General features: G+C 30.3%; 4 protein-coding genes and 2 non-coding genes across 6 annotated transcripts; 2 read left to right on the forward strand and 4 right to left on the reverse strand.

Annotated features, from left to right (window-relative positions):
* Positions 1-5,705: 5,705 nt before the first annotated feature.
* TBLA0Ctrna11G lies at positions 5,706-5,776 on the reverse strand. Its single transcript has one exon. It is a non-coding gene; the product is annotated as a tRNA-Gly (tRNA).
* Positions 5,777-5,780: 4 nt separating this feature from the next.
* TBLA0Ctrna13A lies at positions 5,781-5,853 on the reverse strand. The gene has a single exon. It is a non-coding gene; the product is annotated as a tRNA-Ala (tRNA).
* Positions 5,854-6,086: 233 nt separating this feature from the next.
* Positions 6,087-7,418, forward strand: TSR4 (small subunit rRNA maturation protein TSR4; the record flags this gene model as incomplete). Its single annotated transcript, XM_004179438.1, has 1 exon — positions 6,087-7,418. The coding sequence occupies one exon, from the start codon at positions 6,087-6,089 to the stop codon at positions 7,416-7,418; it is 1,332 nt and encodes a 443-aa protein (XP_004179486.1).
* Positions 7,419-7,643: 225 nt separating this feature from the next.
* On the reverse strand, positions 7,644-9,422 carry IFM1 (translation initiation factor 2; the record flags this gene model as incomplete). Its single annotated transcript, XM_004179439.1, has 1 exon — positions 7,644-9,422. One exon carries the CDS (start codon positions 9,420-9,422, stop codon positions 7,644-7,646), a length of 1,779 nt encoding a protein of 592 aa, XP_004179487.1.
* Positions 9,423-9,644: 222 nt separating this feature from the next.
* Positions 9,645-9,971, reverse strand: TBLA0C01550 (uncharacterized protein; the record flags this gene model as incomplete). Its single annotated transcript, XM_004179440.1, has 1 exon — positions 9,645-9,971. One exon carries the CDS (start codon positions 9,969-9,971, stop codon positions 9,645-9,647), a length of 327 nt encoding a protein of 108 aa, XP_004179488.1.
* A 3,453-nt stretch (positions 9,972-13,424) lies between these two features.
* PXP1 (putative indolepyruvate decarboxylase family protein) lies at positions 13,425-15,173 on the forward strand (the record flags this gene model as incomplete). Its single annotated transcript, XM_004179441.1, has 1 exon — positions 13,425-15,173. The coding sequence occupies one exon, from the start codon at positions 13,425-13,427 to the stop codon at positions 15,171-15,173; it is 1,749 nt and encodes a 582-aa protein (XP_004179489.1).
* Positions 15,174-15,231: the final 58 nt, after the last annotated feature.

Here is a 15,231-nt window from a genome sequence, read left to right on the forward strand (position 1 = left end):
ACTAATTAATTAATTAATATTTTTTTATTTTTTTTTTTTTTGTTTCCTAATGTGTATGCATGAGATGAGAATATTGAAAAAAAAAAAAAAAAAAATTTTTAAATACGTCCGTGCACCGCTCGTTCCCATGTGATTCGTTACCCGGGCGTAAGCGATTCTTATTTATTATATATAAAAATAATAAAAAAAAAAAAAAGTTAATACAATCATCAACTCTATTTAATTCAATCTACTCATCATAGTCAATAGCCATTTAGTATTCTAAATGACAATTTTTAATCATTTCAATGATATATAAATGAAAACAAATAATAATTATCTAATAATAGAAAAATCTTGTAGTTTCTTTCCATATGGGTATGAATAGTAATTCTTTTTTTTTTTTTTTTACCTTTGTAACGTTAAAACTCTCTTTGTTCCCATATACTTTTCTTATTGAAAAAAGATGTATATTTGACGTGTTAGCAGTTACACAATACTTCTAAAATAAGGGTATTTGTTCTCTACATCGTTTTTCACATGGCAATTCTCACTGGTGCATATGTATATACTTCAATTCAAATATATATAATGGCATGATTTCTCTCTCAAACAATGATACCCCTTCACAAATTGATGTAGAGGTCCCTCACAAAGTAATTGAAAATATCAACTCCATTGATACTAAAATCTTAGAACAGACGGATAAATTAAAATCAAACTCGGAAGATCAAGTCGATAATTTTATTCGTAGTTTAATAGTTAATATTATTACCTTTTGGAAGAATGATTCAGACTCAAAATCTAATTCCTCTTTGATAAATAATTTTATAATTACTCAATCGAAAAATGAATTGGCAATCGATACAATTACAAAACAAAGATATAGTAAAGTGAAAAAAACAACATTTTAGATAAACAATTTGATTTGAAAGTCGTTACAGATTATATTGATGATATTCATTTTGTGTTGAATGTTTTGCAAAATAAAGATGTCAGGGAAAATATCGAACTGGCAGAAAAAGATTTGGCCAACATTGAGAAAAGAGAAATGATTGACTAGTTGCCGATGACATTATTGGTGATATAATTATTTCATTATTATATGAGTGTTTAATGGTACTTTCAGCTTTTCGAAATATCTAAAATTCCCAATTTTAGGTAATGTTAGAGTTTATGATATTGCAGAGTTTACGATGGAAAGTTGGAATGAAGCTGCTAATATGGTAACTGTTTTCTTGTACAAAAATTTTCCACAATTAATGGGAATGAATAATTCACTGGAGGTGTGGGAGGAGGATACCTCTTTACGGGAGCAAAAGGGGGTAATAAATGGAACAAAGCTAAATAGTGAATAAATTTTTGCAAAGTCAAGAGATTATTGTATTGAGAGTTTATTTAAATTAATTTAAATATTGTCCCAAAAAAAAAAATGCTATATATATATATATTAGAATAACTCTCAATTAAAATAAATAGTATTATATAACTTTCTACATAACATGAAACTAAATATCTATCATCTAAATTTTATCACAATTCTATAACATGATGAATCAATGGTTAATTTTAAAAGATCGACTAAGCATTTTCAATTTTTATATTACAATAACAAAGCCATTTGTAAAATAACTGTCTGCTATTCAGCATATATACTTTTTCTAATGGAATTACCTAATTAGACACTGTGGATGAGCTTGTCAAAAATTATTTTAAGCTTTTCTAAAATGAAAAACAGAATCTTTCAAAACCCTATCCCACAAAGTTCATCGTTAAGAAGCAAGAACGTTGTTAAAAACTAGCCAAACACTTTATTAAAAGAAGAAACGTTACAATAAAAGAAGAAAAAAAATAAAAGAAAAGTTACTTTTACTCTTTTTTTTTCTTTTTTTCTACAGGTCCATTACAGAAAGCACCCTATTCCTGCCAATCCATAACCTTTCTTACAAGCATAGGTGAGCTAATTTATAGATTACAAATCTATAGGATTGCTCTTGATCTACCTCAGATTTATGGCAAGAAACCTTAATCCCAAGAAATAAATTAGCACTAATAAGCAAACATGAGCCTGCTTTCTTGCTTGTTTTTCCCATTTTACTAACCGTGGTTAAATTAATTTCTTACCATTTACAGAATAATAAAATTTCTTCTGCTCTTTTCCTTAAGTTTTCTCAACAATATATCTTTTAGTTTTATCCATCCATCCATAAGCTCATTTTGAGTATTACTAATTCACCTTTTATCTCTATCATTTTAGTAAATACATCCATATATCGTATCCATGTACTATTAGAACCAAGAGATTTCCCTTTTTAAAAAAAATAAATTTTCAACGCACATTCTTGCTTCGGCACATTAACGATCTTTTGTAATCTCAATTTTCAAAAAGGCAAAATTCCTAGATCTGAAAAAGCTGCTGGAGCAACCGTAGTACGACCCAAATTTGGAAATTTCCAGAAGGCTGTAGTAGTAACTAGAGGATTTTCTTTGCAGTGACGGAGCGTTTAAGGAATGCTTGCTCTTTTTATTCTTCGGCCTAAAAAAGATATACAATAAATAAACAAGGTCATCTTTAATTAAAATTCACTACTTTTAATCAATATTTCAAAAACAAATAAACAAAATCCATAGTAGAATGCCGCTTTCGATTAACTTTATATGAGTAGCGCTATCAAGGATAAAAAAAAAATGAATGAAAATGATTAAAGTATAGTTATATTGAATATCAAAGTACAAGAAAAGTGTCTCCAAGAGTAATAATACTTATAAAATAAGGAAACTTATTTGCGACTCGGATAACCATTTTCTAGTATAGTTGTTTAAAATTTTCAGCACTATTTTCATTGCTTGATGTAAATAATACTTCCTTATTTATTGCATGTGGTGGTGGTTCTCTTTCATATACTAGCGCCTTGATGATGCTCATAAATGACTCAAGATGACAAACCCTTTTGCGAACGGAGGTTGAAGGCCGGTTTTTTTGTCAATACACACCTACAATCAAGGATTCTAATCTTGCTCCTAATAATAAACTTTATTATTATTATAATCATACTATACTTTTAATTTTCTTTACCACAATTCAAAAAATGTGGCTTCGTGACTGAATAACACTATTAAAATAGTGTCGTATGAAATTCTTTAAAATGATAAATTGAACACTTTCATTTTACATAGGTTATTTGTTGTGGTTGTTATGCCAAAGGTCATATAGTCACCCCCAATGCTTAAATGATGAAATCTTGTTTAAACATTTAAGAAAATAAAATAAAATAAAGGCAGTAAAAGATGGGTGAGATTAATAAAAAAAATTAAACATATCCATTAGAGGATAAAAATTTACTTAATTGGTTCTCATTTTTTCTATTATCCAAAATGTTCTTACTTGTAGATTCCTTGAAAAACTATCTACAAGTCTTTTCCTCTAATATTCCATTTATAGTAAAATATAGGCAAATATTTATGCAATAGATAAGAACTCTTAACCCGGAGGGATTAGAAAAATAAAATAGCAAAATTTAAAGTCCTTTACAGTATCTATCCCTATATTGGAACGGTAAAGAGTACTCAGAGCTTAACTCTCATTGTTATCACCATTTTGGAGAGGATGACTATAGAAAATGACACGATGTCCTAACCAGATCATTTGAACTACCCACTGTAACGCATCTCAGAATATGAATACCACATTCTATATTTTAGGGATCTAGGGTTTTCCAATTACAATTGAAGACTCACTCCCAAATTTTGTGGAGATCCTTTAGTCATTGGATTATAGCTTAATTTTTATTCTCTTATTTTTTTGTTTATTTGATTGTAAACGAAGATAGTCATCAGTCTGAGAAAAGGTCGTAGCAAAGAACCAGTATTTTTTATTCTTTCTTAATTAGTGTTCTATGAGGCAAGCTTAGCTAGTACTATCAACATATGCCTAATCGGTGATCTGCAAAAAAACCTATTATCTAATATAGAATTCTCAATTAAAATTATTACCCACTCAGATTTTTTTTTATTTTTAATTTGCAATTCTATGCATATATGTTCAACAAAATGAATAGTGGCTAAGTAATTTATTTTTAATGTATTTTTTTATGTGAATAAAGAATTCAATTAAAATACAAGTCCAACATTTTAAAGAGATACGACTTCGGAGCTCTATGATGTCAACCTCCCCATAAAAATTTAGGAAAACTACTGTAGAGGTTAAGTTATTTTATTTTACAAGCTCATAAGGGTTAAGCTTTCAATAATAGTAATAATAGTTGTAGTAGTAGTAATTAGTCTTAGAATAACTTCACCTTGGTTTGTAAAAAAAAAATTACGCAGTATTTTTTTAATATATAAGCAGGTCTATAGATTGAATAAGAAATTCAAAACTTAGTCTTCTTTCATTTTGAAAAAAAACCAGATTGGTTTTTCCATCTCAATAGGCATAAACATGCAAACCTGTATTCAGAAAATAAATCGATTATGGTCGAAGAGATAGAGCTCATAGCTTTATTAAAAAGAAAAACACTTATTTTCTGGTGGATATTTAATAAGTATTTTTTTTTAACATCAAATATTATTCATATTAATATACCAATATTTTTATTCAGAAAAAATGGCTTTATGATATATAAAGAGATTTTTAAAATATCTGGCATCGTGTAATATGAATTTTAGAAGGAAAAGATAAATTGACATTTTATCTTCTTCAATAAATATTAATTTTAAAATATAAATGAACGCAAGGTGGAAATGTGAAATGGTAAGAATTTACTATTTAGTTTATTATTTATAAAGCTGTATAATATATAATGAATTTTTCATTTATTTTTTAATCAACTAATTTTATTGACCTACTAAACAAGTTTTAAACTTATTATTCTTTATATATTACATAATAGCCGCATAAGATAATGATATAAATTATAAACTTAATTAAAAACAGATAATTGTTCTGTATTTACGTTAAGGTTGATTTTTAGTAAAAGTTGGGATTTGTCACAATTTTTGTGGTTCCAATCTATGTATCTTGTAAATTCCTCCTCTTTTTTCTATTGCAGCAAGTCGGAGTTCTAACTATATTATACTTGGTATAAAGACTCTATTTATCTAATTGTGTATGGTAATTAAGATATTAATACTTTTCTCTAGACTTAGAAACTCAACCCGTTCGTTGCTTTCTTCATTTGTTCTTCGTGTAAGATTGTTCCTTTTAATATTCACATTCTTGAGTTCTTGTTCTATATTTGTTTATTCGTGTCACGTGATTCGTGTCTGACCTTGATAAATATATACATAATTATTAATCCTTGAAATCACGTGATACATATTCTTAGAATACGTGACAGGATTTTTAAACTAAAAAAAAAATTCAATTGTAAAAATTTTAAGCTTTGCTACTCCCAGTAGTATATCTTTTTGGCGGCTAGTTTAATACCAACTGTTTATTAAACTATACAACTATATACCTGAGCCTATGTAAGTTAAATATTATTATTATTACGTTCCGATTTGTTCACTATACACTTCCATCTTTTGTATTTCGTCCTTTTTGTTTTCTGGTTCTTACCTCTTTGTTCTACCTTAACTCTCTAGTTTATTCTTTTAGCTTTAGATTCTTAAATAGAATTTATGTTCATGATTCACTTACTTAATCTATATGTTCATCCCGTTATCACGTGATCCTGATTTATACACGTGACTAAAATAGCTCACACTACGTGAGAACAAAAAATAATTGCGCAAGCCCGGAATCGAACCGGGGGCCCAACGATGGCAACGTTGGATTTTACCACTAAACCACTTGCGCTAACTGGACGAGTCCGGAGTCGAACCGAAGACCTCTCCCATGCTAAGGGAGCGCGCTACCAACTACGCCACACGCCCAAATTTTTGTTGAATTAGCTTGAAATATAATAAATCAAAACGTCAAAGGGGAAGCATGTGCTACAAAATTTTTTGAAAAATTTAGATGTCTAAATGATGATGAGATGAGATCATAAAGTATGCTAAATATATGATATTCGGAATGTATAAAGAATATATTAAAGATTAAGGCCCTTTTAATAAATTGTTATTTTAAGAGATTAACAAGTAATTCAACAATTTCAATTATAAAAATGTCTAATAAAATTGAAGAGATTGACAATTCAGACATTGAAGAGGGAAATTTTAATTTAGAAAATAAAACAAATAATAATTCTGATAATAATAATCCTACTTATTTAGCATTTATCGATTCAGCTGTAAAATTAGATGACGAATTAACTACTGAAGATACTTTTATCGGTGGTAAGCCAATATGGCTTGTTGAAGATTCTAAACCAAATGATGAGTTATTAAATTGTAAGAATTGTAAAAATCATAGTAATATGAAATTATTACTCCAATCATTTGCTCCACTGGATGAAGAACTTATGGAAGAGCTCCAAGTTAAGAATGATGTGTCAAATTTAAATATGAGTTATATCAATGCAGATGATGATAGAGTATTATACATTTTCATTTGTACAAAGTGTCAAGGTAAAAATAATTCTATTAATGTATTAGAGGTGTTAAGCAAAATAAATACTCAATCTAATCAACAAATAACATCTAGCTCAATTGTTACTGAGAAAATTAATTCTTTGGATGAGGGTAAAAAATTCGATATAAATCCATTTGATTTAAGTAATAACGCTAATCCATTTGCCAATGGGGGTGACAATAAAAATAATGATACTGATAATAATAATCCCTTTAGTAATAGCGCCAATCCATTTGCTTCAATAAGTAATGAAAAAAATCAACAGACAAAAGAGAATGATAAAAATGAAGAAAAAATTTCAATAAAGATGGCAAGAAAATTACATGATAAAATGAAAGATAAAGAATTTAATAAAGATAAAGAATTTAAAAATTATTTATTATATGTTGAAGAAGAAACTTTTAAAAATAAAAAACCGGATTTTTTAAAATTACCTAAAAATTTAAAAATTAATAAAGAAGCTGTTGAGCTATCAGAAGATGGTATTATTGAAAAAGATACTCTAGATGGAAATAATCCAATTAAATTGGATCCACGTACAGAAAGATTATCTAAATTTTTAGATGATGATACTTTTCAAAAATTTCAAGAAATTATTGGTTATAATCCAGGCCAAGTCTTAAGATATAATATTGGTGGTGAACCTTTATTATATAGTAAAGATAAACATGGCATTAAGAATATCAATGATATAGTTGCAAGACCAAGTTATAATCCATCTAGTAAAAGAATATTTGAAATGCAATTGATGCCCAAGATGATTCTTGATTTGGAAGAAGATGATATAGATGTGAATAAAGGTATGGAATGGGGTACTGTTATGATCTTTAGTGATCTTGAAAATTATATTCCTGAATTTGATTCAAATGGTGTTGGATATGTTGAAGAATTAGTTAAAGTTCAATGGGAAATTAGGGACACTTGAGTACCTTGAAATATTTAAGAGTCTTTTGAATATTATTATTATTATTATTATTATTATTATATTAAAAGTCCAAATATAAAATTATCAATGCATGCTGTATTTATAAGTATGAATATTTATATAAATAGATATATATATATTATTATTATTTTTTATGTCTGTGAATTCATATATATTATCAATACAATATATTGAGAAATCAATATTTTAATTTATTTTTTGTCTTTATAAAGTTTTTGGTAATGGAACATCTTCAAAAGCTTCAATTATATCATTTGCTAAGAAGTCATCGAAATCATCTAATACCAACCCACATTCATTACCTTTATTTAATTCTGTGACGTCATCTTTACCATGTTTTAATGATTTTACTTTACCTTTATAAATTTCTTCATCATCTCTAATAATTTTAACATTTGAGTTATGCATGATTTTACCATTTAATACTTTACAACCTGCAATTTTCAAATAAGTACTATTACGTTGTTTATAATTGAAAACTTCTTTAATAGTTAAAGTGGCTAAAATTTTTGTTTCATAATGTTGTGGTAAATTTTCAGTTAATATTTCTGTAACATCATCGATTAATTTATAAATGACATTATAATATTTAATTTTTATTTTTTCATTTTCATTTGGTTTTGAATCTGGTTTAATGGAATTGCTATTATCAAGATTAAAACAAAGAATGGTAGAATTTGTAATTTCTGCTAATTTTTTATCATTAATAGTAGGTTGACCCACTGAATAAGCTACAATACAAGTTCTAACTTCATCATTACCAAAATTTCTAATGGAATCTATAACAGCTTCTAATGAACCTTGTGTATCTGCCTTTATAATGAAATTGATTTTTTTAGTTTTAGGTTTAACAATTTCTGAATCTGAATCCGAAGTTTCCAAAGTGTTATTGTTAGTGCTAGTATTATTATTAACATTTTCATTTTCAATATTTTTCAAAATTTCCTTTGACAATTTCTTTGCATCTGATTCATTACGTAGGCCAATAATTTGCTCACCAACAATAACATCTAAATTTTTCCAACCTAAAGTGGATACAACTTGTGAAGGTCCACCAATAGGTATAATTTCTTGTTTATCATCAATTGATCTTGATTGAGGAGAATTTGAAAGAATACGACGTACTTTACACCAAGCACCTGATTGAGACCCAATTAAAATGGAACCTTGCTTAATATTACCTTGTTTTACCAGTACATTTACAATTTTGCCTCCAATTTTATTATTTACAGAAGTTTCAATGACATCTGCTTTAATTGGAGAATCCAAATCTGAATCCAATTGTAAAATGTCAGTCAATGCTACCATGGAATCAATTAAATCATTCATACCAAATCCAGTGATGGAAGAGATGGGGATGAATTGAATATCACCTCCGAATTCTTCAATGACAATATTATAATTTAATAAATCATTTTTAATTTTATTTAATTTTTTATTCCTTTCATTACTATCTTTAATTAAATCCAATTTTGTAACCACTACAATAACATTTGGAGGATTTTCATCATTTTCATTTGCCTCTTGAATAATTGAAGATAAATGGTTAATGGTTTCGACTGTTTGAGTCAAGATCCCATCTTGAATGGATACTAACAGTAAGAGGATATCAGGGATCTGAGTATTACGTTTTCTCATTTTGGAAAAAGTTTTATGACCTGGAGTATCCAAGATTGTAATGTTCAAATTATTTTTCAAATGTAATGAAAAAGTGGAAATCTTTTGAGTGATGCCCCCGAATTCTGTGGAAGTGATTGTTGTCTCTGGAGTGATTCTATTTTGGATTTGATAATTTTTAATCAAATTATCCAATAGAGTGGTTTTCCCATGATCTACATGACCTAGAATAGACACGATGGGGGGTCTTTTGATGATGTGAGTGAATCTTTTAACAGATGAGGGGAGGAGACGGGTTGGTGAGGTGTAAAGTGTGGTGCAAATTGATGTGTTACATTTGAGTAGCAAAGGTTTTAAATATAACATGATCCATTTACTTTTGATGCAATTGGGGTTTTAATATGCCTTTTTTTTTTTATCTTTTATTTTAATTAAATATTAAATATTAAATAGCGAAATATATAGTTAAATATATTATATGATAAGATTATGCGAAATGATGGAGGGAAGTTTAAAAGAAAAATTTATTCGGCCGAAATGAAAAAGAGAAAAATTAACATTTAAAAAAAAAAAATAATAGTGACGCGTTCACGTGTGGAACAATTTTGATTTATTGTAGATGTTATTTTTATAATCTTCATAGGAGAAGGAATGTCTTCTAAATGAGGCCAATGTTGGCATATCTTGAGTTTGCTGAGGGTTGTTTAGTGACTTGGCATTTTTCTGTGGTTGTGGTGGAGGAGGAGGAGGAGGGGCCGATTTTTTATCTTTATGATAAGTATAATATTTCGAATGGTATTCTAATTCAAAAGGATGAGTGTTAGGGACCGGAGGGTTTTGTAAATTCAAGAAATCTGTTGATTGACAGAGCGTTTTAATTTTTAAAAGAGGATTGCATGCAGCTTGAGTTTTCATATTTTTTATTTTTTTTATTTTGTAAAGAGTGTGTATATTTTGATTAAAAAAAATTTGTGGGTTAAGAATAGAATACCAAAATTACCAAGTTAGATTAAAATGTAGGAATGGATTGATGCTTATATACTGTAAATACTCTGTATTATACATCTTATAAAATCACCTAATAATGTGATCGATTGGCGGTAAACTGATTAGTGACACTTGCGACAATTTACGTCACACCTATGTAAAAAGAAACGTGGCAAGAATGATAGATCATGAAGAAAGGCAAGAGGAAGGGCCAGAAGAAAGGCATGACTGTAGAACAAGATTGCAGAAAGATTGTAGGGCAATCCAGTCCTGTACAAGAAGATCAGAACCTTAAGAAAGAACGGATAAAGTCCGAGGCAAATGATTGGCGCGTACCGAATAGCAACGAAAATAAACAAACAAAACCATCCAATCATCAAGATTAACACATAACCTCTAACGTATAATGTTGATTAAACTTCTCAATGGTTATAGCAAAATTCAAATGGCAGTCGAGAGGAAATTCAAAACCAAGAATTGAGAATCGAGAATCGAAAATCAAGAATTAAAAAAAAAGTTGAAAAATATTAAAAGTTGAAAAATAGCCTTTAATGATGCGATTGTCTTGCCCATGAGTTTTTGCCTTTTAAGCTTAACATAGATCTACTTCTCCTCGTTTATTCGTATTCCATTGGTTATGGGATTATATATAATTGCTTCTACACTTATGTATAATTGCTCCTACACTTATATATAGACACTTATATATAGACACTAGATAATTGTATATATAATCATATATAATCACGTATAAGGAAACAGCTTGTTTAGATAAAGTATAAACAAACATATTTCTTTCTCCGAAAATAAACAAACAGCCTCCGAAAAAGCACGTTTCCTAAAACGGACAAAATCAAGGGTGCCTACGAGTCATCTGCCGACTCCGTGCCGACGTAGAAAAAGAAAAAAGCACGGCGTGCGGCCGTTTCTTCGCCGCACACGGAGCACGACCCGAAGAGGCAAGGTGCGCCCTGAGTCTGCCTCCTAAAAGAGGAAACATCTCCCACTTGAGTTTCCGATTCAAACACATCGTATCCGCCGCAGCTACCGTATCGGGCAAGCCACGCTGTCGGAGACGCAGCGCCGTGTCCCGATGCGGCAGGACCGATGAGTGTGCAGGCCATCTCGATACCCGATTGGGGTGAAATATTTGCCGGGGGGGGAGGGGGAGAAGGAGGAGAATAAGAGGGAGAAGACAGAATACCAAAAGGACCTCGAGTCATGCCCGAAATCCGTGGGCTGCGTCCGGTCCACAAGTTACGCCGAACAACATACAGCATAGTATGGTGTAGTATAGTATACTGTTCTGCCTGTCTAAAGAGAGAGTTCCTTCACAGAGCTGCCCAGCACGGAGAACGGGAAACGGAGAACGGAGAACGAAGAACGGTATCCCCCTGTTTGTTTATTCCATCTTTCTTTCATCCTTGGCCTAGTGTCTTGTTTATCCGCCCTGTTTTGTGTCTGTTTGGGAATTTTCTTCATCTGGTGTAAATATTATGAGATGCCCTATTCCGGTTCTCGATGACAACCACTACGAACCTTTCTGGCCCCCTGCAATCTGGCGATACCTGATCGGGCCAATACCCGCTTATCTGTAGTAATCGGCTTCTTCATAGAAACTACCGTAGAGACGTCGTACAGACACTACACAGAAAACGGCACAGGACCCGTAGCCGTGTAGCCGTGTGTGGCTGCATTACTTGTATAGTCCTTTCTTTATTTCCGTACTAACAAGAAGAAAAAAAAAAGAATACACTCCGTTCAATAACTTATCTCAGCAAACATGTGTCTGTGGCAGGAATAACTCCTTGTTCCTATTCTACTCTATTCTATTCTATTCAATCTCTTTATTTATTTATCTTTTCCCTAATATACTATACTATTTCGGTCTAGCCTTTGAAAAAACTGTATACATCACTTCTATATACAACAATAAAACAATATTCTATGTATTGTGTTGTATGTACACACAAACACACATAAGCAATTACATCAATCAATGTTTCAATATCAATCACTATACATGGTTACGATTTCTTATTTATATATAACCTTGTTGTGAATTTTTCCTTCTCTATCTATTTGTTTTTTTTCTTTTCACTACCTTATTTTTTCCCACTATTTCTTGTTCCCACTCTTTCTTTCTTTTTTTCTCTCTCTTCCTCTTCTCTATTTATTTATTCTTCCCTCATATATAAGCATATCGAATTTTGACCAATTAGCTAGATAAAATAACCAAACTTTTTCTTTGTTCAAATTATTTTCTTTTCGAATCTCAGTCATTGTTATTTGCTCGATCATTCTTCTAGATATATTCTTCTATTTCTTTAATTATTCTTCCCCGTTTCCCCCCAATTACCCTTCCGTCAAATAATAATTAATTCATAATGTTTCCAGGTGGTGCGATCACAGCTATTGCTTTATTAGGTGTCGGTGGCCTTGTCATTATAGGTGTTATCTTTTACAAAAAGGAACAAGCCAAGAAGAGAGCTTTGAATAGATTCTAAATTGCTTAACGAGTTAGCCGCTATGCAATTTAACTAAAATTTTTTTTTCACTTCTCTTTTTTCTTCCCCTTTTTTATTTTCTACTGTGCAAGCTTGAAATATTAAAAACAAAACCAAAAAAAAAGAAAAAAATCCAATAAAAAAATGTTACCATTATAGTCATGCAACAAGTTTGCAATACAATGCGTATTCACGATCCTTACTTCCTCCTGAATGCATTTCCTTCTTCTTATTTATAAAGACCCTTCTGGATACCTTTGTGTGTGTGTATCTAGTCCGGTTGGGAAGTTGTGATCTACGTTTTTCCTCTGTTTCCGGATTTGTAAATATTACGCGGCGTACTAACTAACGTATTGACTTACAATGATAACGTGTGCAAGATTTAGAATTGAATTGACTTTTAATTACTATTATTTTTCCTGTTTCTACTAGGGATCCTAACAATGTTGTAATAAATAATCTTTTATTTTTTTTATTTTATTTTATTTTATTTTAATTATTTCTCCCATCCTATATACTTTTATTTCTTATATCCTACTCCCTAACTCTCTATTTTTTCTTTACTTTAATTTATCAACCTCTATATGTCTGTTATATATAAATATAAATAAATTTATTAATTTTAATAAAAGATAATTATTTCTTTTAAAATTGGTATCTCCATTTATTCATTACTTTTTTTCTGGCTTCAAACTACCTTGCAAATCTATATCACGTCATATTTCCACAGTGGCTTTCGGAATTTCAATTGTGGTTTCGGAAATGAAATGACTTATTTCCTTTTCCCGTAATCAAGAATTTATAAATCATATAAATACTAAGATATAATCATATCTATCACACTCCCATCCACAACAACATACAACATCAACAAATGTCCAAACAATTTGCTAGGATATTAAAGCATCATGGTATTACTACGGTTTTTGGAATTGTAGGTATACCGGTGGTGGAAATTGCTGAACAGTTACAAGATGAAAATATTAATTTCATTTCCATGAGAAATGAACAAAGTTCTTCATATGCAGCTTCGATCTATTCTTATCTAGATAATTACTACAACAATAGCAATGGCGGCAATTCACAGAAGAAACCTGCTGTTTTATTGGTAGTGGGTGGCCCAGGGATTATCCATGCATTGGCGGGCATTTACAACTCAATAATGAACAAGTTCCCTCTATTAGTCATTGCAGGCACTGTTGCAAAAGATGAAGAATACAAGATGGGGTTCCAAGAAATGGATCATTTATCAATGTTACAAGGGTTCGATTTGAAATTCAAGGGTAATTTGACTTGGGAAAATATGGAACGAATCACTTATTTAGCTATCAAGAATTGTTGTAATGGTAATAATAACGGCGTTTCATTCTTGAATTTCCCTGCAGATTTGATCCAAGATACGAGGGTGAAAGATTTGGAATTGACTCATTGTCATAACCATATTTTACAAATGGGTCCCGATCCAAATCAAATCGATCGTATTGTCAAATTTCTAACTAAATCTTCATCTTTGCAAACTCTTTTAATTATCGGTAAAGGTGCTATTAATACTGATATTACCAAAATCAATGAATTTGTCAATAAATTTCAACTACCGTTCTTACCAACCCCCATGGCAAAGGGTATCGTGCCAGATTCTCATCCTTTAAACGTTTCTGTTGCCAGATCATTTGCTTTAAAGAATAGTGATATTATAATAGTGATTGGTGCTCGTTTAAATTGGATCCTTCATTTTGGTTCATTTGGTAAAACAAAATTTAAACCTGGTTGTCAATTCATTCAAATTGATAACGATTCAGAAGTCCTAGGTTGGAATAATAATCAAGGGAATGAAAATTGTTTATTATCGGACATTGGACTCGCATTAGATTCGATTTCGCAAAAGTTACCCTTGGGGTTCAAATTTTCCAAAGAGAAGCAAGAGGATAATAAATTATCAAATGAAATTCAAAAAATTATTGAAAATAATACAAACAAATTACGATTAAAACAAAGATATGACCACAATAATGGCGCCCCCTCTTATGAACAAGTATATTATAAATTAAACCAAGTCATTAATGACAAACAAACAATCTTAGTCACTGAAGGTGCAAATACAATGGATATTGCAAGAATTTGTTTCCAAACAGATTACCCATTACATAGATTAGATTGTGGTACTAATGCCACTATGGGTATTGGGATAGGTTATGCTATTGCCTCTAAATTGGCAGTCCCTGATAAATTAACTGTTTTAATCCAAGGTGATTCTGCATTTGGATTTTCAGGAATGGAATTAGAAACAATATCAAGATTTAAATTAGGGATAGTCGTTATTATTATGAATAATAGTGGTATTTATCATGGGAATGAAAAGTTTAATCCAATGGAACCTTATTCAAATAAAGTCACCGATTTAACTTATAATTGTAGATATGATATAATGGCTCAGGGATTGGGTTGTAATGGATATCTTGTAAAAGATTTAAATCAATTACAATCAGTATTCCATCATGCAAGTACGTTAGCTATGGAAAAAAATCAATGTAGCGTCATTAATATGATAATATCTCCGGGAAAACAAGGGAAATTGGAATTTGCTTGGCAAAACAAGGGTAAACAATTAAATACCAAACTTTGAGATAAGAGATTTTCTTTTCCCTCCCTCCACTTTAATAAAAATTACTGGGATTCAAGAG

The sequence above is a fragment of the Henningerozyma blattae genome, chromosome 3 (assembly GCF_000315915.1).
Source record: "Henningerozyma blattae CBS 6284 chromosome 3, complete genome".
Lineage (NCBI taxonomy): Eukaryota > Fungi > Ascomycota > Saccharomycetes > Saccharomycetales > Saccharomycetaceae > Henningerozyma > Henningerozyma blattae.